Source organism: Sander vitreus, chromosome 12 (assembly GCF_031162955.1).
Source record: "Sander vitreus isolate 19-12246 chromosome 12, sanVit1, whole genome shotgun sequence".
Taxonomy (NCBI): Eukaryota; Metazoa; Chordata; class Actinopteri; order Perciformes; family Percidae; genus Sander; species Sander vitreus.
Window position 1 is genome coordinate 15,453,111 of NC_135866.1, and position 27,017 is coordinate 15,480,127.

Consider the following 27,017-nt stretch of genomic DNA (forward strand, 5'->3'; position numbering starts at 1 on the left):
TGTGAAGTAAAATTCTTGATCTCTTTTTTGAGAGCACAAGTTAAATTGTAAGCATGTTGAGATTCAATGTTTGACAGAGATCTGCAAAGATAAACAGATGTGAGTGAACGTGCCATTTCAGCTTCAATGTTTGTCTTATATCTACTGGAGGTTTAACTTCAAAATACCTTGCATCATATTTGGTCTTTGAATTGATTTAATAACAAATCCCCAATGTCCAATGTCTTGTCTGGAAATGCTTGTGGTATGAAAATAGACTTTGAAGGAGTTAACTGTAGAGCACACAGATCTGATGTTCAGACCGTTTGCTTGTCTAAAATAAGGAACACTGCATTTCAGAGCTTAAAAATACGGTGGCTGACAGGGGCAAACGCCTTGCAACTTAAGAAAACACACCCAAATAGACAAAACACAAGCAAATTAAGAAAACAACTTCATTAATTTGACAACACATGCGCAGCATTCAGCAAACGCGCTGCAAATACACACAACACAACCAAAATACATAAACACGCTGCAAATATGAAACGATGCAAAAAGAAAAGTACGCAAACCCAGAAAATAAATGCAACAAAAAAACGCAGCATCCAGAACGGAAGTTCTCCAGACCTCTAGAGGGAGCAGCTAATGGAACAGCTTGATTTTCGACCCCACGGGGAGAGAGCGCTCTGCCTTTTTATTAGAGTCAGGTATGGCTGCAGCCTGGAGAACTCCATAGACTGTATATTAAATTCATATTAACATAATATATTAGTAATATACAGTCTATGCTCCCATCTCATGCCCTCCCGGCTGGTGCTGTCCCCGAGCTACGGCTTTTCAAAATAAAAGCTTGCGTCTGGTCCGCTATGTGTTTGTACTTTGGTGTGTTGGATGTTTGTGAACTAAACAGTACGGCAATCATGCTAATGAATACAATAACTTTTTCAGCAGATGTCTTACTTACAACATGATTAGTTAGTATTACAACGAGCAGTTTTGTGTTTATATGTGCGAGCGGGATTTATTCAGTTTGATAAATCCCAAGGTAAATTGGCTGGTTTACTAAACAGGGAGGGACTATAAATCCTGTCTGTTTTTTGTATTTCAAGAGCGAATTGCTCCACAATATGAATACAGATTGATCACTTATTTTGTTGGTAACCGCTGTGGTATAATCACAATATTACACTTGAGGAGGCCTATACTATACTACTTCATGCGCCTTTTGGACCTCGAAATTAAACCCTCTCATGTAATATGGCTTAAACAAACGTCAACGTTAAACACTGATGCAGTTTTAAATGTTTTATTACCACGAGTTTACAGACGTCTCTGCTGACTGAGTATCACCTGTGACCTGAGCCGAGACACACCCACCAAACGAGAGAAAACATATCTCAAACATAGACACTCTCACTCTCTCTCTCTCTCTCTCTCACTCTCTCTCTCCCTCTCCCTCTCCCTCCCCCTCCCCAGGGTCGAAAATCAAGCTGTTCCACTAGCTGCTCCCTCTAGAGGTCTGGAGAACTTCCGTTTTTTGTTGCATTTGTTTTCTGGGTTTTTGTGCTTTTCTTTTTGCATCGTTTCATATTTGCAGTGCGTTTATGCATTTGGTTGTGTTGTGTGTATTTGCAGCGTGTCTATGTATTTGGTTGTGTTGTGTGTATTTGCAGTGCGTTTGCTGAATGCTGCGCATGTGTTGTCAAATTAATGAAGTTGTTTTTCTTTTTGCATCGCTTCTTTTTTCGGGGTTTGTGTGCTTTTCTTTTTGCATCGTTTTTTATTTGCAGTGTGTTTATGTATTTGGTTGTGTTGTGTATATTTGCAGCGTGTTTGCTGAATGTTGCACGTGTTGTCAAATTAATGAAGTTGTTTTCTTAATTTGCTTGTGTTTTGTCTATTTGGGTGTGTTTTCTTAAGTTGCAGGGTGTTTGCCCCTGTCGGCCACCGTATAAAAAGGCATTAAAACCCGGATTCCTCCCTTACCCCTCCAGGATATTGCAGGAGTCAACGCAGCTCCCATCACGGCTGTGGTCACGGCAGGCAAAACACATATCCGGGCCAGGGCCCCAGCAGCTGTCCGTGGCACACTTCCTGTCACAAGTGTTGTTTTGCAGGGCTAAAAACAAACATACAATCTCAAGAAGAGATCTTTCCTGCATAATCATTTAATTCTGAAATTAGACTTCATTAATTCTAAATCTGACTTGTGCGTTGCGTAATCAGTAAGTTACATAACAAAACAACAAAAAAGGATCTGGCTGACTTTGTTGTGGGAAACCAAATTCAATTTACCACATGTGGCAGCATCAGCATTTTCTTCTATGGTAGCACTTTGGCTTTCTGATTTGAAGAGCCCCTTCCAGTGGCTATTGTTGGCGTAGCACAGGTTCCGGTTCTTAATGATGACCACGTCTCCATCGCTGATTTCTTTGAGGGAGCGAAGGCCCAAGTAGTTGATATCAAGATGAGCCATAATCACGCTGCGGCTACCACTACCAAAGAGAAAAAAAGGTAGAACAGAAAGAGAAGAAGAAAAAAAGGAAAGATTTTATGACAGCCTTGAATAATAATCAACTCTTAAAAAACAAATTCATTTCTTGAGATCCAGCGGTTGTAAATCTATGGGGGGATCTTTACAAGGAACATACCGCTTAGTTCGTCCTCGGATGATCTCCAGATTCTCAAAAGGACTGAGTGAGCTCATGCTCTCTGGCCATGTTTGAATCAACAAGTATCCTGAAGCAACAAATGGATTGTTAATTGTGAAACTTTTTAGTGTGCATTGAATGTGTCATGCATTACTCAGGTCTTATGCAGTCTTACCAGTAATTTCCTTAACTGTCTTAAACACATCAAGCTGGGCAGGATCCATCTTTGGTGTGTTGGTATAGTCATCACTACAAATAACAGAGAATGTACATGTAATCTGCCATTGGTAAAGGTACCTGGTAATCTATAGCATTTGATATGGTTGATATACACAGGCATGAAGGCTGTAATGTTGTTAATATCCATGACTTACCCATAAATTGATGTCTTGATGATAGCAATGTTACCATTGATTTTTGTGCAGTTTTTAAAGGAATCAATGTTGGTGGCATTGATCGACAATATGTTTGTCAGATTTCCTATTCCAAGCCCATTACACACTGTGAATAATATGAAAACAAAATCAGTACAGAAACTGGTTTAAAGCTTTTGATCGTACTCTAATTTTGGTATTAAGCTAAACCAAACTGAGCCTGGCATTTTAAAATCTGCAATACCACGATGTTAAGTACACTAATTATTATCAGCTAAATGTAAAACATCAAAACTCAAAGTAATCATTATGCTAGCAGTATGTTCCCTTAAAGTTATATATTATTATGTATTACAATATTGGATTAGTGGTGCAATAATATGAAAGTAGCATTAGCATGTTGTAGTTGGTCAAGGTGGAACTAATCTTTAACAATTTGACATTCTATTAAGTAGATTGTTTGTAACAATGTATCATATGATTTGAATGGAAGACTGGAAACAGTGGGAAACAGCTAGCCTGGCTTTGTCCAAAGGGAACAAAATCCACCTACCAGCACCTCTAAAGCTCAATAGTTATGTTTTTTTGCGGGGAGTTATGTGCTAAGCTTATAGACTGCAGACTGTACCAGCTAACTTTATATTTACCGCAGAGATATGAGAGTGGTATAAATCTTGTCATCTAACTCTCAGCAAGAAAGTAAATTTCTCAAAATGTTAAAAAGTAAATAGTGCAATATTGGCCTCTAAAGCTTTGTTAAGCTGAAGTTTGAATAGCATAAAATGGAAGCACTTGAGTACCTTTGAATTGAAATAAAGCACAGCACCAAATGTACTTCGTTTTGTTGCACCACTGCAAACTACACTGTGTCTACGAGTCAGAAATAATTCCCCAGGTTGCACAGTGATAGCTTAACCGCCTACCTTTTGGACACAGTCCATCACACTTGGCGCACTTCCTGATTCGTCCCTCGTCCACCTCATATGTGTTAACACTGCACGTCCGCACACAAGCTCCATGATCAGTTACAACATAGTTATCTGGAATTATTACAAAATACAAACTGTTTGCTTCATCATCATGTAATAGTCAACATTTACAGGTTGAATAACGTCAAAACCAATCTGAATGTGCCTTTAAGCATAACCTGTATGAGTCATACCGAAAGTATGACTATAGGTACATAATAATGCTGCAGGCCTTCAGTATAGACTGAGTAACAATGGGACAGACCTGTGTAAGTTAAACTGAGAAAGAACAGTTGTGGCATTAACACGCCCTGAAACTCAATCATTTTCTTTTTGTGTTTCTATAGTTTATAATTAAACTTTAGACAAACTATAACCACTTAATGTGTAACAACCCTTTAGGACAACCTGGGAACTTGTTATGTTTGTCTAGTTTTACTTTATTTCTCTTGACTGTCAAGACAACAGCTAGAGTGCACGCTATGAATATATCAAAGCCTAGTTAAGTAACAAATCTTACAATTCATCTTACAAAACAATTGAGAATACGTTTATCCGTTCTTACGTGGGCAGCTCTCTACACAGGTGGCCCCAAAGTTGTACTTTCCAAATGGGTTGGGTACCAGCTGGTGCAGGTTGGGGTCGTAGCGCATGAGGCCCGGGCAGGAGTCCTTACACACCCCGTTGTCCTGGAAGTCCCGACAGGCCTGCAGCACAAACAGTCAGTCAGTACACTGGGACCATAACAGAGCCCCACACTAATGATAACACTGCATTCCTCTACAGCCTCGGCTTAATCCTCAGAGCTGGTCAGAGAGGGAGAGCAGGCGCCGATACTCGAGGCACTGCCAAATAAAAACATTTAATCAGCAGTTATATATCTAATTGGAACTGAAACCAATAGCAATACTTCTGATCATAAAAACAGATGCTGCTAAGTGAGGGCTTTGTTTTGTTGAAGGCTTCTGATCCAGATTTATTACAGACGCATGAAACATTCAATGTTTTTTGTTGTTTAAGCTTGTCTTCTCTCCCAGCTCTTTTATCATATCATTACTCTTCTAGTAATCATCATTACTCTTCTAGTCCCCTATGTGAAGTTGTCTCTTTCTCTCACCAGACAGTCGGTGGGCCGTGGTCCTGTGCAGCCCGCAGCACAATGCTCATTACAACAGTCGCTGGGTGAAGGCCCTTTGCATCTCTTTGAGCACTGCTGTGCACAATTCAGCTTTGTTACTGGAAAAGGTACAGGACAAAGTCATTAGAATGCCCTGTAACAGGTATTTTTGGAGGCCATATTAAAGCTGTACATCATATCAGTTTGCATGTTCAAATGATGGCAAAAACAATGAAGCATGTTTGCAAATTAGTTTCACCTTGCTGTTGTTGGTATGCAGTGAAAATGTTAGAGGACTTAAGGAGTAATATGAAAACAAAGAGACTCATTGTTTCCTAATAGAGTATGAAAACTATACACTAACAATAATATATTAAATAAAAACAATATTGATTTCAGCTTTAATACAGCATTGAGTTTTTGTTAGGGCTGCACAATATATATATTATTATTATTTTTTTTTTTTAATCGTCATCGCACATATCAACTGTCGCAATATACAAATTGTGAAAGGCTGCTACATATCGCGAAAGACAGTCAGAGATTTTTTGTGTTAGTTGAAAGAAAATATAAGTAGTAAACTACACTTTTAAAAAGAAACCGTCATGCTTGTGGTGCCTTTTATATTCAATTTAATGTTCAATATGTTCAATAAATGCTGGAAATGATTTCCTTTCGTTTGTTTTAAATTCAACAAGCAATTTGTTGTATTTTAACAGAATACTGAAAGCAGCAGAAGTGCAGGACTGAGTACACTATAATATCCGTTTATGTATCGCAAGTAATAACGTTATCGCGATATTCAACAACGTTATCGCATAAAGCATATTTTCCTCATATCGTGCAGTCCTAGTTTTTGTTTATTCTTTTCCCATGATAACATTAAATCACAGGATGATAACTCACAGGTCTGACAGTTTTGAGGACCAGGTGCCCAGCATGAGCCATTGAAGCAGCTTGGGTCGCAGCTTTTACCTGGAAAAGTAGACCACAAGAAATAAACAGGGTAAAATGTTTACTTCACACCCTTGAAATTCTTTAACAACACAAAAATCAATCGGTTTGATGACATTCTGTGGAGTCTCTGCCTTCTGCTGTGAAATGTACTTACAACGTGGATGGCTAATGGCCGATGGGAGCACCATTTTGGGTTTGATATCAGTGTTGACAATATCATACCACTGTATTGTTTCCACATTGCATGGCTGGTTGGTCCCAAACTTTACACCTCCTTTAAGAATTTCTGCAAAAGAAAACTGGCACGTGAATTTGATAAAATGACAATTCATTTTACAACACACCAATTTGTTTTTTCAGAGTTTTATAATAATACTATATTTTATGAAAAATTCAGTTCACAGAGAACTGAAGAACTGGTGAGGTGGACTGACCTGTCAGGTTGGTCAGAAGAAGCTCATTGGTGCCCTGACCTGTCCCTTTGTCATAATTGGTCAGCACAGCGAGGCCAAACATTCCCTCATAGAGCGAATGACCTCGAATGATGCGCAGGTTCTGCAGAGGAATCCTGGATGCTGTGTTGAGGGCGATCAGCACATAGCCGCCCACTTCTTCAATAGACTGGAAGAAAAAAAACGAGAAACCTTGGTTGTTAACTGAAGTAGCTAATGTACAAAAGTAAAAAAAAATAAAAAAAATAGGGCAGTAACTGAACCTATGTGAATTTCCTGCATTTATATACATTTACGGATGGAGAAAATGGTCGTCCATAATAATGGTGGTATAACAAAATAATTTGAAATGCATGTCAAATACTGTATTATTAATGTATTAGCTCTACTTGAAATCTAAATATTTAGTTTCATTGATAGACGGCGTTGACTTTAATCTTAAACCTACTGTCAAACGTATGATCAGCTGGTGCAACAAGCTACTGATACATAATGACAGATCATGCTGTTTTTACATCCTTACTGAATAAAGCACAGTTCTTTATTGTGTATGTTTTTAGAGGAAGAGTACAACAACTCAATGCCACCTGTAAATCAAATACAACTAAAGGATTTTTTTCTCAAACAAAGACCAAAAGGTAGCCTACTTGCTATCACTTGTAACACTTATCGCAGTGAGCGTAGATGACCTTGATGAGGGTATCAGAGATTTTATTAACTCAGAGCTTCTCTCATCTGGATTAAGACAGCTGGACAGTAAGCAGACACTATTTAGAGAGATTTTATTGAACTAAAAATGATAAAATGAGAGGGACAAAAATAGGATTTTGAGAAGAGGAGGGAGTCATGCCCCCCTGCTCACCATCGGAACTACTGCACGATATCTGCTGACTGTATGTTATTCTGTGTTTGTGTGTGGTCCCTCGTCACATCTGCCCATAAACACACTAAATCCTCTGTCACTACGGACTCACTCTCCGCATATTTTAATTATCTGTACTGAAGCTAGAAGAGCAGTGAAGAGCCTGCAAAGATCCAGGATAAAATGTCTGGCAAACTGGATTCAGACCACCAAAGAGATGATAGGAAACTTCTCCCATCTGTTATGTGCACGTTTAGCCTCCACTGCTAACAGTACAGTCTTTACCGTGAGGAAGGACAGGTCACGGTGCTCCTCCATGTAGGTGACCTCCAGGTTCTCCAGGACCACAGTACAGTTGCTGTAGGTCTTCACCATGTTCAGGTAGTGGTCATCTTTGGAACCCAGAAGGTTTAAACGATTGCTGATGCCTTGGCAAACTGCAGGGAATTCAAAATAACAATGTGTTTGATTTATTCAAGTGTTACTTGAAACACAATATGCAAAACTGGTTGTAAATCATCTACAATGTCACAAAAGCATTTATTCGAGGCCCACACTGTCAGAAACATTCACTGCTTATGTGACATCCTGGCTCGATTTATGTCTGTGTGTGTCTCTGTTAGTGAATTTGGTCTGCACAGTCATAATCTGGCCAACTTTCATGTGAAAATAACCGTTCTGGGTTACATCTACAATAGGAATCAAAAGCCAGTTCTGGCTCATGAGTCAAAGTAAGCTGGCTGTATTTATACTGGCGAAGGCCTGAATCTTTCCACTGCTATGCAGGCTAGTTAAAACAACCACTGCAGCAGCATCTCCAGGCCCATTGTGTCACTTCAGAGAAAAGATTTGGTGCGTCACAGATTCCATGAGATTTGTAAGTGCGTTTAATGGGGGAACTGTAGCTTTCTAAATCTCATAATTGATAATGTTCTTCACTTCAATTCAACTGCAGCAAAGTTTAAGCAGATCTGATTTCAGGGCAAGTTCTTGACATGATTAAATAAGAACTTAGGGCTTACATCAAATGCTGATCCATGAACATTCTCAAGTTTTCAGTGCCAATGCCAACAACGCCAATGACAGAGATTCACAGGACTACAATTGTGGGCTGATAATGCAGCCTATCTGGCCTTATGCAATACAGTGTTTGGATAAGGAAGGCAGTCATACTGATAAGTGCAGAAGACACAAGAGGCGTTTTTTCTTAGTGCAGTTTTTAAAAGAAAGAATGCAGTAAAAGAGCAAGTATTCTTCCTCTGTTCAGTAGTCCCTTGACTACACACACACACACACACACACACACACACACACACACACACACACACACACACACACACACACACACACACACACACACACACAAACACAAACACACTATAGGCATACAATTGTTTCAGTCTCAATTTATGGGTTAACTTGAGCAATAGGTTGAGAAAAACAAAAGCTTATTCCTCCTGTTTATTAAAAATGAGGGTGCTGCTGGTGTAATGTCTCTTAGGTCACATTCCACAACATGCCTGCTCTTGACTGCAGAGAAAGCCAAAACATGCGCTACAAATTCTGAAGCACACCTCACCTCACGACACTGTACATAACAGTTGACTTGATTGCACTGCGGCATTTCTGATTTGCCAAATTAAAGAAAGAGACAACATAATCTTCCAGCTCAGTCAAACAAGTATCTGAAGCCAATATCTTGTAATTTTCCCCTTCCACTGTGCCTTTTACTCATGTTGTTGTTTTGAATTCACACAAACCAACAGCGATGGTGCACCGAATCAGTGAGAATTAGGCACAAACAGCTGTCTCCCGCCCTCCCTCTTCTTCCTCCTCATTAATTTGTCCCTGAGGGATCTCCCTGACATGAACCCTGCAGTCCAGCAGCCTACCGCCCAGGCAACAGAGGCAGAGTAGCAAAGGCAAGTTGAGTGTTTTAATTAGAGGAGCCATGTGAGATGTAATTAGCCCCCTAATTATTACTCAGACTGATAAACCAAACTGTAATAAACAAAAAGGTTGTCATGAGTGTGCAGCTGTGAATATTAATCAACCTGATTTGGCCATCCTGAATGACAGTTTGCTAATAGGGTATGCTGCTGATTATGGTTAATTAGTGTGTTGTATTACCATATATAGTACATATATGGATATCTCCCAGCCTACTTCCTGTCTGAATGTTTTGTTCAGTTAATATTTATGATAAGCAATAAAGGCTGAGTGAGGCAGGTGACTAAAGGTTCAACAAACTTCCTTCACTAAAGGTTCAGACTTGTGTTGCGCACAAAGAAGAAAAAAAACTGATTGCTCAAGCAAGCAGCAGTACAGCCACAGTACAACAACATTCTCCTCTGTCCACTTGTTGGTTTCATAACTCACTTGCAGGTGGTAAATGACCTGATGTCACACAACCACAAACTGACTTCCTCACCAGGCTGCAATCCATGAGAAAGAAACAAGGTCAGGCTGTAGCTACATTAAAATGATTACTAAAAGATGACTTCATAGTTCTACCTAGACTTTTATTTCCTTCTAACAACACGGCCTGCTACAAATCAACTCTTGTATACAGCCTCTGAATCAGATGTGTCATAAAAAGGTTGCACAACTTGCAAACCACCTTTCTGCAAGTAGAGACAGACTACAGCTTTTGTGTAAAAACTATCAGGTTGAAAATGAAGAACACCTGATTCAATTTGACTTAACAAATTTCCTAGAAACACAGCTGACCTTGCTTACAATAAATGTAAGGGTGAGGCCTGTAGTGACGTAACCGATACGGTGACAAAGACTAATTAGCGATTGCTTAACCTTCTCCAGTTGAATTGTCGTCACAAATGTCCAGGAGGTTACACTACGAGGAAGGAGTGGCGGACTGGTATATAGCTGCTTTAGTGCTGTATGCGTGTGTGGGTGTGTGTACAGGCATGTGTGCAACACTGTGAGGAGTACATAATATTCCCTGGATTGTGCTGTGTTGATCAGCACCCAGCCAGAGCCAGACAAAAGACTTGATAAACCCAATCATTAGTCATCTAAGCTTGTTGAAATGTGCGGTTGCATATCACTCTTTTGATGTTTACTTGGGGACTAGTGTTGGAAGTCAAGGGTGTGTGGGTAGATATTTGTTTCTTGAGGCTATAGGATCTGCGCGACTACAGAAAAAGTGACTGGCTCAGCTAATTATGTGAGATAATTAGCTCATTCTGTAGGTCCACACTCAAATAACACTGAAATTGAGAATTCAGATGCTACTGTTGTACAGAGAATGTAGGTCAAATCTGTTTCAACCACCTGTATTTCTCTCCAAGAGGAAGTAGAGGAGTAATTACTCAAATCTCACCATATAATGAAAAGGTTTGTTTAATCTTTACTTTTAAGAGTAAAAATTGCATGTAACCCATGCAATTACAATACAAGCTTACAATATACTGTCATCCAATAAAAAATGATCACAAAAATAAAAACGTAAGAAAAAGCTGACATTTGTGTTGAATCAACGTCTCTTTGACAATGTCTCGCGACACAATTTAAACTTAAAAGGAATTGTTCGACACGCTTTCTCCCAGAGAGTTAGAGGAGTCGGTATTACTAATTAATCGGTACTACTTTCATGTCTGTACGGGAAATGTGAAGCTGCTGCGAGCAAGTGATTAGCTTAGCTTAGCACAAGGGCAGGAAACACAGGGAAACAACGGTAAATAATCCCCCTGTAAGACAGTGAATTGCAGTTATTACCACACCAAGGACGTTATGTAATGTTTTTGGTTCGGTTTGTCTGTTTGTTTGTTTGTCAGTCAGAAGGATTAGGGAATATCGACAAGCCCGATTTTCATGAAACTTGGTAGAAGGGTGGAGCATGGGCAAAGGACGAACCCATTCAATGTTGGAGTGGATCCAAATCACAGGGCAGAAGTTATTTTTCACTTTCTTAAACATTCACACAGCAATGCCATTGTGAGATAGGGCATGCCTTGGCGGAGGTCAGCGCAGACCTCAGAGTGCCCTTCTACTTACCCTTTGATTTTTGTACAGATAAAACATTTTAGCAATTAGTGAGCCAGGCTAGTTGTTTCCCTCTGTTTCCTAGTCTTTATGCTAAGCTAACTGGCTGCTATCTGTAGCTTTATAATTAACGGACGGATAAGAGTGGTATCTATCTTTTCATCTAACTCTCTGCAAGAAAGCGAATAAGCATCTTTCCGCTATGTCAAACTTCTCCTTTAAAAACTTTCCAAAAGTAGCATTTACTGAAGGGCTATTAGATTGCATATAGGCTACAGGTGTTTGAGTTATTATGTCCATGTCTTTTATTAACTTTAAAAACTTTAAGATGTAAACCTTTTCTTTCAACTTTAAAGCTGAAAAACATATTTGACAGAGAAAAGGAACGAGTGGAGCAGAGTATAAAACCTAAGTCACGGCAGACAAAAGTTCTAGTAAATATTTGAAACACATTAACTAAACATGGTAAGATCAAATCTACAATGTTAAGTACCAAAACCAACCAAAAGAAAAAAAGCCTGCCATAAATTTACATTTTGAGGTCTCATCTACATGTTTTGATGAAACTTTGTATTTATCTGGCCATGAGAGGAAATCATGAATGTCCAAATGCAAACCAAACTTCTCAGGCACGCGCTGAAAGCTTCTCTAACCCATCTAATGGTTTCCTTTGGTACAATGAGCCATCTACTATACATGTAAATCATCATGCTTTATACCTTTCTACAGACAACAGAAATGGCCCTGCTGCGTTCTCTTCCTCTCATTCACTACCTGCAATTCAATTACACAGTGTCCAGAGTCTGATAATTACGTTATCTGAAAACTTATACATGATAAAAGGGAAGTAACGATGCTAACTGACATGACTTGTTTATTTCTCTCTCCAAGTCAACGGCATTACGCCAAAGTATCTTACGTAACTCAATCTGCAGTGTTCCTCCGCTGATAACAAATCAATGCCAAAATGAATTCCCTTATTTAGAGGTGAATTATGGTTAACCCTCTCATATGTCTCTGCACGTATGGTAAGAGGATGTTACACATTCTGCTTTTTTTTGCCTCATTTTCAAGTCGGGGCTCATTGGAGGTTGCATTGACTCAGATTTCCAGACCTCCAGATTTCAGGGAAGTATAAATCTCTCAAAGCCTACTATCAGTGTTTTTAGCTCATATTCCTCCTCTTATATTTTCTGGCACAATTCAGGAGGAGATGAGGGATCAAATATCATAATAGGTAAAAACCAGCAGCACAAGTCATTATGTGCATTCTTTGGTGTTGTGCACTATATTCATATAAACATACTTTTTTTAAATTCCCGATATCCTGCTCTCTGTACAGGAGGAAACGCAATCTTCCTTTGCGTGGGAGATGCATCAATCCCTTAGAGAAAACATCTTGGGGCCTCAGAAAAAGACAAAAAGGACGAGAGGATACCCCCCCCACTTTCCCTCCCTATCCCCAGTGAATGCAGCAACACAAGTCCCTTTGACATCACAGGAAGCTGATCTTTGCACAGGGTCAGTTCCAGGCGGCTACCCTGCGATGCTGAACCAGATGGTAGCTGATTGTTGTCTCCAGGGTAGGAGGACAATCTGAATCTAACTTCATGTACTATTGGGGAAAGAGAACTGATGAAAAGTAAAACAAACAGAGAGAAACTGAGAGAAAAAAGGAGAGTCTGGAGTGGTTTGTGGTTTAGCTAAACAAGATGTAGATGTGGGACAAAGCAGCTGGCTGTGGGTCAAACTGTGTAAAGGGGGTGTTAAAGCCTCACACTTGACGTATGAACGTGGCTGACCTTTCCCTGAAGGCTAACATAGGGGACAAAACACTGGAGCGGCCAGCTGTAGCACACAAGCAAATGAGCATCCCAGTGAATACGTCACGTCCTCTAAACATTCAAGCCCTGCGACCATGCTGACTGGCCCTGCCTGACTTTGAGCTCAGTCAGTGAAGTTTGGTCTGTTAAGACCTCAGCAAAGTGACCAAATAAAGACCAAAAAGGCTAATGTTTACTCTCAGCTCCTGAGGAGCACTCTCTACCAGTCAGTGAGACACTCCAGGTCCCTGTGGCTGGGCCCATCATAATGTTTACTCTCCACCTCAGTGTGAGGAAACCGTGGATTTAGGTTCTGCACAAACACAGGAATACAGTATGTATACTCACACTCCTGCATACAGCATTTCTAAGACTTTAAATCATATAAATTAGTCCAGTATAATGCCTCATTTAAAAGCCAGAATCAACACCTTTAGAGCAATTTCCTTCAGAAATTCTTGGGTTTAAATAAATATAGAGCATATAAATAATATAGGTCTACATGGGGTAAAGGTTCATGTTAATATATCAATGTTGTGTTTTTTTCAAAGTTGTGAGCCCCACAAACTAAATTTCATTCACCTCCATTGTATTGGGGTGGAGGCAGAAATCTCAAGAGATACATACTGTATATCAAAACCTGGGCAAAAAAAAGGCAAAACTACATACCACCAGAGGTAAATTAGAAAATGCATTTGTATAAATTTCAGTGTGCCAACCCTTTTATTTAGAAACATATGAATTTATTATGTAGTTACTGACTTACAAGAAGAGATTTCATTGCATTTATGCTGGTTATCATTTGAGCTACTGCTGTGAATAATCCACACACTGCACATTTATCTCAATAGTCAATGATGCATTCATTACCCAATTGCAATTTCCAAGACTGAAGAGATAAATAAACCATAAATCAAGATGTATTGAAAAAGGCATAAATTACTGGGCACTAACTTGATTTATTGGGAGTTAGTTAAACACAGCTGCACTCCTATTACTCTTCAGCTGTGACCGATATATGAGGGGCCCAACATGATGGCCCAAATAGTCAAGCAATACATTTCATCAGTCAGACAATTCTCCCACATTAGGGCCGGACGATTAATCGAAAATGTATCGACATCGAAATTCTGAAGCTGTTATCGGCGTATTTGTCCCATGACAATAATTTCGATGATTTTTATAAAACTGAAGTGTGCTTTCATTTCAATTAATAATCAGTTATACATTTTCAATAAATAGCCATAATAGTTCCCGCTTTGTGTGTTTCCTTCAATTATTTCAAAATCACAAAAATAAGCACTTTTGAATTAGAAAAAATATCTCACCTTCAATATTTGAGCCTATAGTACAAACCTTGCCAATGAACTATGAGGACAAAAAAAACGAATCACAAAAAAATTTAATCATCGTTTATCGTTATCGAGGTAAAATGTGCAATTAATCGTGATTTTGATTTTAGGTCATAACTGTGCAGCCCTATCCCACATGCCCTGTTGAAAAGTCCATTAGTCCTTAAAAGGCACCAAACAATTCCACTCCTGTTACCCAAAACTCACACAACCTCTGTTAGCCCCAGCCCCATTTAAATTCCAATAATGCACCCACCATTCTCCTGAAATGTTCCAACATTCAACCCACTTCCTCTTTAACATCCAGACATTCTCCCTATTGAAACCCATGCTAGCCAAGACAACCCCCCACCTCCCCTCTTTTTTCCCCTCTTTCTCCTTCCCTGTTAAAACCATACTCCTCTTCAATCCCACAGGAAGCACTGGAGGAAGACTGGAGAGGGAGTGGGCGGCGAGCGCACTGCTGCTAACTCACTGCTAAATGCCCCCCCCCCCCTTCCACAGACTGTCACTAAGCCATGCCTGGAAAAGAAGAGTGGAGGAAGAGAGAAAGAAAAACAACAACCACAAGCAAAGAAACCCACACATTTCACACATCATTCCAGCAGGAGAAAGCAGCTGTGATTCGGGAATCCCCTGTTGGTTTAAGCATTCCCAGTGCAGAGCAGCAGACCTATATTGAAGCACATTGACAGAGAGGACAGATAACTCTCACTCCTGGACTCCTCACTTCATCTAAACAAAAGGAGATAGAGACTCCTCGAGGCAGCCTTTCTGCTTAAGGGTTTCTTATTTTTAGCCCGATTGCTGACAGATTCGTTTCAGTGTAGGTCCAACCACTGTTTTGCAGTGTTGCCTGCCAACAACCCTGTTACTGCCTTAGTCATGTCTCAACTGCCCCGCTGGAGTCTTCACATAGAGACCCCATAAAAGGAATATTCTACAAAGGCCCTGGGGTTTGCATTAGTAAGCTTTACTCTGTTGCTCAGCCCTTACTCACCATTTCAAAATCTGGGTTTCACATCAGCAGGCCTTTAAATCCACTGATGAGTAGTTTCTTCCTCATCCACACTGGCAAAGGGCAAAAGTCAGGGACAAACGGAGCTTGGGGAATTCGTATGGACAGCAGAGGAGCTCTCATAGTTTTTTAACACTCTGAAAGGGTATTTTGTTACATGTTGCGTTGTACTCACCAAAAGCATGACCAATTTAATTTGCCCAGGAAAGTTTGTAAGAATTTAGCTACGTCTTCCTGATGACACATCAAACTAAAATGTTTGAAATGCAACGGGTTGCCGCTGCCAAGCACTTGGGGCCCCAGAGTGCTCCGTTATAATCTTCAGAGTATTTTCAAAACAATTCTATCGACACTGAAATAGTGTGAACTGCAACGACTGACAGAAAATGGTGCTAGTTTTTCATCAAACACCTCTCCCACAAGCCTACGGCTCAGATTTCATCCATTGTTAACGTGCGGGTCCTCATCCTGTTCATGACAAAAAAAGCACATCACACATGGTTAACAAAGCTCCGAAACAATGCTTTAGCTTGTTTAAGATGATTATGACTGAGGAGGGCGGTTGTTTCAAAGCCACCCCCTCACTACAGAGACACAGAGGGGCTTTTGCACAACCTACAGTAAGGCCTGGCTGCTTTGCATCAGTCATCAAAGGCATCAGGCTTGGCAGGCTAGACCCTTTTCCTCACTATCAGCTACATTGCTGAAGGACCCTGGCCAATCGGTGTATGAGCCAGGATACAAAACCTTTCCAACATTATCCAATGTTATTTAATATCCAACCAAGAGAAAAATGAGGAACATTGTCCAATTACTAGTTAAATAGTAGACAAAAAGTACTACCAACTTTAATGGAATAACTACCTTTACATTGGGGTGAGATATTTGGGTTTAAATTACACCATACAACTATTACAAACATGTTGAGACAGAAAGTTCCTTCTTCACTTTGGAAATAGTAGTTGGCAAGTTCAGCTACAAATCCCGGTTCTCATTTCGGATGTTTTTCAATTGACCAACAGATGCCAAACATTTATAACCCAGAATAAATCTTGGACACTTCAGATGACTTTCTTGGAAGCATTAAACATTAGCGCTTAAAAAGTACACAAAATGCTGACTTACCAAGCCAGAAGAAAGAAAGAAGAAAAGGAAAAGGCCATTTTCCACTGCCAGTCTAACATGCATATTTCAAATACTCTCTGCTTGACTGTTTAATGAAATCAAGTTCCGTGGGTTGTTTACTGTACATGTCCTTTGACCCAAAAACTCAATTAGATCTTGAGTATTTTTAATCTCTTGGAAATCGTATGGGTGCCTGATTATTGAAATAATACCAGGATAAAAACTAAACAAGTGCATTCATATTAAAAAATCTCAGATTGCCTTCTAATCAGCTCAGGAAGAGGATGTTAATGCGGTGGATATACTGCAGGTCCAGAAGGCTAATCCTTACTGCCTGGCACTAGTCCAACTATGCACTCCAGGGTATTTCTACCAGGGAACCCATTCTCCACCTAGCTACAAAGCTATCAAGCTGAAGTGGTTTGTTATGAAAATGAAAGGAGAGTAGCAGATAATAATCATTTATCAATGATGCTTTAAGTGTCATGGGGCTGTAATATAATGCAATGCATGGGAATATACTTATAATATATGGCCTTCGCTAATGGTTTAGTGGGCTATAAGGCAATAAAAGGGTCAGTTCCACCTTTTTCTAAAGGAGGGAAACATTGCAGGTGAAGCAAGCAGAATTCCTTCTCTTTATAGGCCTCTGGCTTCAATTATGAAAACATATGGTAATGAAGATGTTCAGCTCAAAGTCCAACCAGGAAATTAATTCTGAGCTCAGCGAAGCATGTGGGTAGTTGAAACTTACTAGGCAATTAGAAAAAGGTACTACAGAAAGCGTGTTGTGTTTAAAGCACATTATGTTTTAGTGCTCTGGGAGTTAAACAAATCACAGATCAACTCTGTAGCTGAGCCTTACCGCCGCTACAATATTATGAACAATGCAGTCATCTTGTCTATAAATAACTTGGTTGAAATATGTTTTACAATGCTGATGAAATCCCTGAGAGATGATATTGGCTTGTAAAATACTGGAACCATGGTGAGAGAAGGGCTGACATCTTTTCCTTTTCTAACACACCCCGCCACAATACACTGCCAGCAGCTCTATCATCATTGTTGTCGTAATTCAGACAGCTATGTCATGAGGAGGGACGTCTGTTATTTGCTTGCCAGAATTACTACACTGGTCTATAAGGAGATTACTTGTTGGTGTCTTTTTTGTTGATGAGTTCTTGAAGAGACAAACCTTTGACATGTAGAAAATATCTAATCAAGCACTTTTTTAGTCACACTAGCGGCATGGCTCTAGAGATGGCAATGTCCGTCGGCTGGTTGGTTGGTCCACCACTTTAGTCCAGACTGAAATATCTCAACAGCTATTGGATTAATTGCAACAGAGAATTGCTGCGGATAAGATGAATCCTAATGACTTTGAACAAACGGTTTACTTATACATTGAAATATTTCTATCTGGTTAGTTTGGAATTAAATTTTTCACAGACATTCATGGTTCCCAGGGGGTAAATCCTACCGATTTTGGTCATTCCCTGACTTTTCCACTAGTGCTACCATGAGGTGGTTTTGTGTTAAATGTCTCCACAACTCTTGCATAGATTGCCATGAAATTTGGTGAAGACATTAACACTCCCCTCAAGATGAATTGTGATAACTTTTGGAATCCTTAAGATTTCATTACATTACATCAGTTCAAATGTGTCAAATACTTTAGTTTATGACCACATACCTACAAAATTAACGACATCCCCATCAGCCTTAGCTGTACTTTGTGTTTAGTGCTAATTAGCAAATGTCAGCTTGCTGGCATGCTAAATTAAGATGAACATGGTAAACATTATACCTGCTAGCATGTTAGCATTGAGACCATTTTAGAATGTTGAAGTTAGCATTTAACTCCAAGAACTGCTATTCCTAAGTGCAGCCTCACAGAGCAGCTAGCAAGGCTGTAGACTTTGTAGAATTTGTGTGTAGGATTAGATGCTAAATGGATTATTTTACCCTTGCAGCCTTCATAACTTTTAGCATACAGGGATGCCTTTCTCATCACTGTTGACACAGGGCTGTAAAGTCATGTCTACATGGCAAGTTAAGGTCAAGGAAGACAGATAAGCCTGTGTCAAAGAAGACAACAAAGTCCTGAATAAAGAACTCTTTGTCCAAAGACTTGGGGTTTCTGCTGGGAAGGAGACATTCATTCAAGTTCGGTCTACACATGAGCCACAGGGCTGGATGAGAGCTGATTTGTCTCATGCACTTTCCTTTTTTTCTTTGTGTATGTTTTTTTTGTCATGCGTGTTGTCTCATTATCTTATTTGGCAACCCACCCACTATGTATATTGGCTAATTTTCAGCCATATTAACATTTTCTATAGGAGACACTCCTGTTAGGAAGCCAGGGGAGCTTCCCACAATAGGCACACTGTAAGTAGAGAATTCAAACTTTGCACTCTGCAACTTGTCAATACCAGGCCCATTCAAAGATGTGACAGGGGGTCTAGACTAGACGAAACCTGGAGGCAATACAGGTATCAGTTAACAAGTACATGTCTGTAGATGTTCTGTAAAGCAAGTTTCCTATTTTCCTATGCACGTACAGTGCAAATCAAATCAGCAAGTTAACAAACCATTCTTCTCTTAATGCTGGCATTCAAGTGTCCCTCAAAGCAAGATAAAAGGTTATACCATCACTGAACTTGTTTGTATTTTCCTTGCAGAGGAAACAGTATATGGCAGAGTCCACAAACACTAAACAAGGAAAAAACCTTCTTTTAAACTAGGTATTACTCGCCACCACTGTATTTTCAAAACTGGAAAGTCACATACTGTACAGTAGGTCTTGATTGACACTACCACTCCCTTGCAATGAAGCATGTAATGCCTTAATAACACTGGCAAAGACTACTACTACTACTACTACTACTACTACTACTACTACAACAACAACAACAACAACAACATAAGTAGTCAATCGCTGAAAACTAAGCCTGCTCAGGGTTACCTTGAATGGCATATTTATAATTATGAATTTAATCAATGAACTAGACAGTTTTTCATGTGAAGATATTCACCCTTAACCCTGCGTGAAGTAGCTACTCAGCTGCACTAAATTCAAGTCAACTAAAACAATTTTACGTCAACGTCAGTCACACTGTTTTCATTGTTTACAAGTATAAGCGTGGAAACATTTAAGCAATAGACTAGACCAGAGCCAATTCAAACTAATGGAAAATAGCCTAACCCTTCAGGTTAAAGCTGTTAGAGAGCTCATACATCCTTTTAATCAGGATGTGAGGCAGGAACCCCCCTCCCACCATTCTTTACACTGCAAAAATGATTACAAATTAAACATCCTGGATCTCCATCCCAATTGCTTTTGACAAATTCAGGAATTCATTTACAAAAATTGAATAAATGTACCATAATGTTCTACAAGATCCAAGCCACTAACAGTGAGTCACAGCTTAAAATGCACCATTTAGTTTACTAGACTAATGGACCACACAGGAAGAGGCTAAATGTTATTAGGGAAGCACGTTTCAGAGGCCACCACCCTTCAACCAATGTTTTCTTCAGAAATATTCTGAGATGGAGATATGTTTGTGAAGCTATTGTTCCCTTCCCTTTAGGGGATTCCTCGTTTGGGCAATGACTGTTTAAAACATTGCTCTTCAGAATGACCCTTAGGTCATTAGAGAAGATGCCACACCTACAGAAGGTCTATGGTATAATGCGGAGAGACTTTCATCTCCAATTTGAATGCCAAAGTGAAGCAACACCAACTAGAAAGAACAGACTGAGGCTTTTTGGATGAGTGATTAAGGGAGGAAATAATACAAAAGTCAAAGATCTCACCCTGTCCCTCCAATGGGTTTGTTTGTGTATCCTCGACTTTCCTGTTTTCTCCCTTTTGTGGCGATTCTTCCTTTAAACCGTGCACCACGCCTGTCCATCTCTTTGACATCTCTTACATTTGCATTGTGACATGGAGATCCATACAGGCCAGTACTGAATAAAAATACAAAACCTTATTTATCTGCAAGGAAAAAAGGCCCCAGACTATGCCCGTTTTCTGAACTGAACTGAGTTGCAAATGTCTTGAGCACCTTCAGAGCAATGGTTTTCATCCAAACTGAAAGCCTCCAGGATGGAAACATGTTCGGTGCCCATTTTCCATCTTTACCTTCACTATTAGAGCTGACTTACAGTTTCAGCAGTTCCAGCCTTACATGACATATTCAAAAACTGCTTTGTCAAACACATGAAAAACAAGTAATTCATTCACAGCAGAAATCATTTGGTAAGAAATGTTTCAGTTTCTGCAACAGGTATAAAGTGTGTGCGTTGGCAAACATCTACCAACCAGCCAAACCAAAAGAGAACATTATTTTCACCCCTACATTGAGCTAAAACTAAGTCAAGCATTTGTGTTCATTTACTATTTTTCTGAGGTTACCAGTCCACTGTGACCTAAAACTTGTTTACAGGTGTACATCCTGTAAACATACAGTACAGATAAAAAATGAAATGAGGGAATGCATCAATGTTTCTATGAGGATGCTTAATATACTATGCATTCAAGTTCTAAACTAACTAATCAATTAACCTGCAGACTCTCCTTGACTTCTTGACTGTTTGGTTACCATGTTCTGACCAACAGTCACAAACTTAAGGATATTTAATGTACTATAACATAAGACAAAGAAAAGTTTAATCTTGTGTCGATGGATTTTCAGCTCATTTTATTTATACAAATGTTTGTTGGTTTCATTCTTTTTCCAATTTGACAGTTGAGACACCTTGAAAAACACAAATGATCTATCAATATATTGTACATTCCAAACAAAATGAGAAGTAACAGTGAGTCATGTTTTTCCAAAGATAAGGTATTTTTTCCATCAACCAGGTGCTCAAAACATTACAGCAAAACAATGAAATCATATTGAATAGAATTAGAATTATATAGAATAGAGAATTATAATTAGCCCCTCACTTCTATACTTCTACTTCTATATCGATATCCTGTAGGAGATAGACATACATAGAAAGGCTTAATAACTCATTTGGAGCTGTGGCCTCTTTTCCCTTTTAACACGACACTGCATCTAATGAGATGGGAAGATAGCAGAAGGCATTTTTTCCAACCTGAATTCCTGGGTCTCTTTCCACTGGAGACGCCATGCACAGCCATTGGATCATGGAAAGGCCATAAATGCAGCAGATCACTTTGTTACCATGTACAAACAACGGACGCAAATCAGTTCAATGAGTAACCACATTCACTCACTTATTCCATGCTAGGTTCTCAGTGGATGTAAACAAATTACAGAATGGATTTTAGTAGCTGCAGTCACAACACAATAAACACTGGTTTACTTTGAATGAGAGGCCAAAAAAGAAGAGATTTTAATAATTAAAAACAGTGACATAGAAGGGAGTATTTCTTAACTTATTAAATATTCATGGCAGATGTGAGAACAATACATGACAGTTTATTGTTTGTGGTTTGTTTAGACTGAAAATCAGCGATATCAGACACGTAATTTACCAGATTTTAGGGCTACACAATAGATTTATTGTATTTAGAGGTGTCTCTACGGTTAAAAGTAAGAAGAAGAACAAAAGTTACTTCACTTCTGTGTTTCCTCTGGATGACATACACGTCTAGCCTCGGGTGCGTCTGCTCCACGGCACAGATCTCGGTTGCTCTACAAAAGTATCAGTGCTGCCAGATAACCTGCCCTCTACAGAGGCACTATTGTTCCAGAGTGAAACCAAAATCCTACACCTCTCTAGCAGCTCTCTAAAATCTCTACCACTCCGACATGGTGCAGTTTATCAAAGCTGGGAAGGAGGGCGGCAAGAAATGATCCTCCAGCTCCCACGGCCCACACCAAAAACCAATATTTCGAACAATGGCTGCAGCAGATGGAAGTCTGGGAAGGTCATCAGAAGACCAGCAAGACACAGCAGCAGCAGCACTAGTAGTAGCACCAGGGCCACTCCAGACCATAAAACGCAGACTAGAGATTCTAGGATTACACAGGATCATAACATATACTTCACTACAGACATCCATCTAATCCCAGAGAGTGGGCTTTAATGAAAAGAAAAGGCCTGGTTTTCTGAAAGTAATGGAAAAAATTGATGACTGAGGAGCAAACCTGGCTTGTGAGATTCCCAACACAACACAGAGGGAAAAGCACTTACTCAGGATGCTGAAATGCACTGCAGGAGTGAAATTTGTCATGATTCAGCTCCATTTTTGCAGGTGTGCAAGCATATTTAAATGCAGAAATGATGGCGCTGGACTTCACCTATATACTGTATTATTTATATATATATATATATATATATATATATATATATATATATATATATATATATATATATATATATATATATATATATATATATATTTATATTTATTATCTTCCAATCTCATTCTGTCGAGAACTTGAATAAGCCATTAACTCTGAAAAAGCATATTGATTTTTAAGCAGATTTATCCTGTGCCCAAATCAAGCTGGGGAGCCTCGCATTAAGGATTAAGGATTTAGCCGTCGACATGCCCCTGAGATTAGTTTGATCTTTCACAGGTTAACTCATAGCCCAGTTAGAAGGGCTCTCAGGCAGGTTCACATTATATCTGTGTACTTTGGCAGCTTGGAAAAGCAATCATTCTACATTAAAAAGGTAGAAGAAATTTGAGTGTATAATAAAAAAATGGTATCATCACCTCTTCAGTAGGCTACAACTCCAGATACAAGCAGGAGTCCAATTGATTCTGAGACCATTTAGCATTTCATCTGGGAAATAAATCACTACAGTTATTATTTGTAGTTGGCTGCTGGGTGAAGGTGTGGGCATTATTTATAACCTCCCTACAGATGATGAACATGCCAGTGTGCGGGACGAGGAGCTTTTCTATTATTTTGCAAGTCTTGTCTGACTAACAAGTGAATTTCCCAATTGTGGGATGAATAAAGTATTATCAAATCTAAAGACTCCCACAAAACCCATCATGCCCTGGCCTGTGAGCGGAGGACTGACAGGTGGGCTTCCAGTGGGACAGGCTGCTTGCTGTCAGGTGCATTAGCAAATCTCAAATTCATAACAGTACTTCGACTAGGAGTGGGCTAAATGACCATGTGGTAAATAATTTGCTTCTGATTATCATGCAATACCTTTGGGCATTCATCTTTGATTGGCAAAAAACACATTTGATATAATTGGGTAGAGCAGTTTTTAAAACTTTGTCAACTGTTATAAATGTCTGCAGAAGCGTCCCCCTTAGTTACACTTGTCAGGTTTTCCATCCTCACACAGCACGCACATGCAGTTTACAGCGATAACTGCGACACATTTAACACTCAAAATTCCCAAGAGATCATCCAAACACAGAACAATATGCACCAGGGGGGTTTATTTTTCACCAAAATAATCTCCATCAATTTTAAGTTTTTCTCAACTTGAAATTGTTTTGCCACTTCCCAGTGTAAACAGCTGACCAGATGTTCTCACTTGCTTCCTAGCAACACAAACACTGTCAGGTCAAACAGACTCTACTAATATAGATCCAACAGTCGTCCACCCCTGAAAACCATGTATCTCCCAGTTTGGTGATTTCAGAATAAATCAAAGGATTACATGCTCTTTTGTGGGCTGAGAAAAGTATCCTTCTTTTTTTATTTTGAAATTATGAAACCAATTCAAACCCTTTAGAATTATCTCATAAATCCATGGCCGTTGTTTATTTTGAGTTCATAGATAAACCAACTGCAAACTGACAGGCCATTGAACTGGATGGCACAACCCCATGAACATGTTGTGGAAGCCTCCAGCTATTCTTTCTTTAATCAATAACAAAAAGGTATGTGTTTATAAAGATGTAAAACAACCCAAATATCCAAGCATTTGTTTTTTTGGCTGTTTCAGTTTGGAGTTTTGATGACGTAACAATGCAATTGGAGTTTGACATCTTGTTCAAATCAAGTTTTGACTAGTATGCTATTATACTGTGTGCTTGGAATACATGTGTGACACATAGAAACATCTGTCTTAGCCCCTGGCCAAAAACAAAAACAACAACAGCTTAAACTGTCAGACCATATGGCAGAGCTCACATTTCCTTGGAAATGGAAATGAACAGTAATTAAACCAAATTGTACTGCATACCGTAACTATCATTACAGCTGCTCATTTCTTCTTGGGTCTTAATACAATTCTAAAATCCTTATTTACTGTGGGAGACTTGCTGCAGCGTGAAATGTGCACTGCTAGTTTGTTTAGAAGCCCAGAAATATTTAGGGACTCTGTCTTTTTGGCTCACAAACACTTCTGATTTGTTATGGTTCTTTGAAAACCGGCACTGGTTGTTACTTGTTGGAGCAGACGGGAAAGATGCAACTTACACGTGTGCAGCTGGCACCCGAACACACTGTGCTTATCTGCTTGTAAGGAGGAACAACAGTGCAACGAGTGGGCAATGATGAATCATGAGAGGAAGTTAAAGTCATTAGGGAGTAAAGTGATACTTCTGGTCACTTTCTCCCCTGACATCTGTCCTTTATTATGAGGTCTGGTCACTCAAACTACATGTGGAATATATTTAAATATAAATATGTTTTTAATCTTACTCTACCATTTAATTTAGCCACTGAGATGCAGGGTCTTTCCTGTGCATATTTTCCAGCCAGATCTGTGTCAAATATTGCGTCTGCCTCACCTCAGTGAGGTGAGACTGACATGTCAGCTATTAAAAAAATAAATAAAGATACTGTAACAAGAAAGCATTGAAGTAACAGTCAAAACACTGCCATGTCATTAAACAAAAATAAGATTGCTGTGACCTTTACTTCAGGGCCAAAAGAAAGCACTAATATAAAGGAGAGCAAGAAAAACCAGGAAACCTGGTTTCTGCTACTATAGCACTTGTTTTCATACTTTCATCAGCCTCACTCCATACCACACTTTCCAGACTCTCTCTGCTTTACATCATTTGTGCAAGTAGAATGAAGTGACTGTCTTCACATTTTGATCTAATTTTAAGGACCAGATCCAAACTGGGCACATGCGCCAGTATTTTTTTTTTTTTATTATGTAAGAGGATGCTCAAAATATATATTTAAAAAAAAATGAATACATGTAAACAGCTGAGTGGTCAACAGAAGGAAATCTTAAGTGAGGAAAACATAGCAAGGTTTTGTGTATAGGAAATAGGCCTTGTTAGTGGGTGCATCAAAGAGCTTTTGGTGTTTCAAGGTGACAGCATCGTTCTATTTTTGCCTACAAATAGGCCACACACTGCATATAGACAAAGATGCTCACTCTGCTCACAAAAAGATCGAATACATTACAAATAAAAGGGGGGAAATGAAAATAAAGCACCACGCCAGTAAATAGCACAATCCGCATCCCTTCCCTTCCCTGCAGCATCTTCATCAATGTGGTGCAAATGTGCGTACTTGGGTCATCGCCACGCTTATTTGCGCAGTTTTCTACTCGGCCAATTCATTTGAACTTTTCCGCAACACACACGCCACCGTATTCCTTATCAATAACTATCCAGCGTTGACACTGGACGCTCAACTTTGTTAGAGCCTCACTGTAACTTTTACCAGGTCACAGGCTGAACCGCGAGACGATGACAAACTTTTTCTCCCACGCTGGATCAAGTTTCTCTGCGGCTTCTTGAGCGGTCTGTGATTACTGAGATTTATGGAAATGTCGGAAAGGCAAAGAGGAAAACGAAAGCCTGCTTAGCATTACAGCCCCGCCACGTACATGTTGTAATAGCTCCCCACATACCTTTCCTTTCCGCCAGAACACAGCAGCCCAAGCAGAACAGAGAGGTGAGACTGATCCACTTCACAAAACGGGTGGCCATCGTGTTTTTGAAGCTCCCGGTGAGAAGGTGTCATTCCATGCCAACAACACGCGATATACCGCTTTATCAAAACTGAAAAATCTTTTTTTTCTCGTTTAGTAAAAGACTTTTCCTTCTCTGGGAAACTCAAACTTTGACAGCTCCTCCTCCTCGCAGATATCTCCAGCAGTCCGAGCTCGTGCAGCGAGGACAAACTACTGGCTGCTCTGACGTCAGCAAGAGGGAGGATGCGCCTCTCAAACTGCTCAGGTAGCCTAGCTAGAGGCAGAGTGATGGTTTTTAGAAAGACAATGTGCACACTATTGTGTAGTAGCACTACTTTCGGGAAATGGTCTGCAGAATGGAAAAGTACACATAACGAAAACAACAACAAAAACACAGGTAGGCCTATAGTTATTTATTGCTGTCATTCCCAAACTACTTGCCTACTCCCAATGATGCAGTGATTAAACGCTGGATAAACATCCTACAGTGAAAA

At 39.6% G+C, this 27,017-nt stretch overlaps 1 protein-coding gene across 1 annotated transcript in view; it reads right to left on the reverse strand.

The window, feature by feature from the left end:
- egfra (epidermal growth factor receptor a (erythroblastic leukemia viral (v-erb-b) oncogene homolog, avian)) overlaps nt 1-26,724 on the reverse strand; it is a 40,292-nt gene extending 13,568 nt beyond the window's left edge. The window contains exons 1-13 of the mRNA XM_078264057.1: nt 26,461-26,724; nt 7,649-7,800; nt 6,484-6,670; nt 6,204-6,335; nt 5,999-6,067; nt 5,093-5,211; nt 4,541-4,682; nt 3,931-4,047; nt 3,008-3,134; nt 2,809-2,882; nt 2,634-2,721; nt 2,278-2,477; nt 1,969-2,101 (exon numbers count right to left, since the gene is read on the reverse strand). Of these exons, the coding sequence (XP_078120183.1) occupies nt 1,969-2,101; nt 2,278-2,477; nt 2,634-2,721; nt 2,809-2,882; nt 3,008-3,134; nt 3,931-4,047; nt 4,541-4,682; nt 5,093-5,211; nt 5,999-6,067; nt 6,204-6,335; nt 6,484-6,670; nt 7,649-7,800; nt 26,461-26,539 (1,619 nt within the window). The 5' untranslated portion in view covers nt 26,540-26,724. The remainder of the gene's footprint in view (nt 1-1,968; nt 2,102-2,277; nt 2,478-2,633; nt 2,722-2,808; nt 2,883-3,007; nt 3,135-3,930; nt 4,048-4,540; nt 4,683-5,092; nt 5,212-5,998; nt 6,068-6,203; nt 6,336-6,483; nt 6,671-7,648; nt 7,801-26,460) is intronic.
- Between the last annotated feature and the right edge of the window lie 293 nt (nt 26,725-27,017).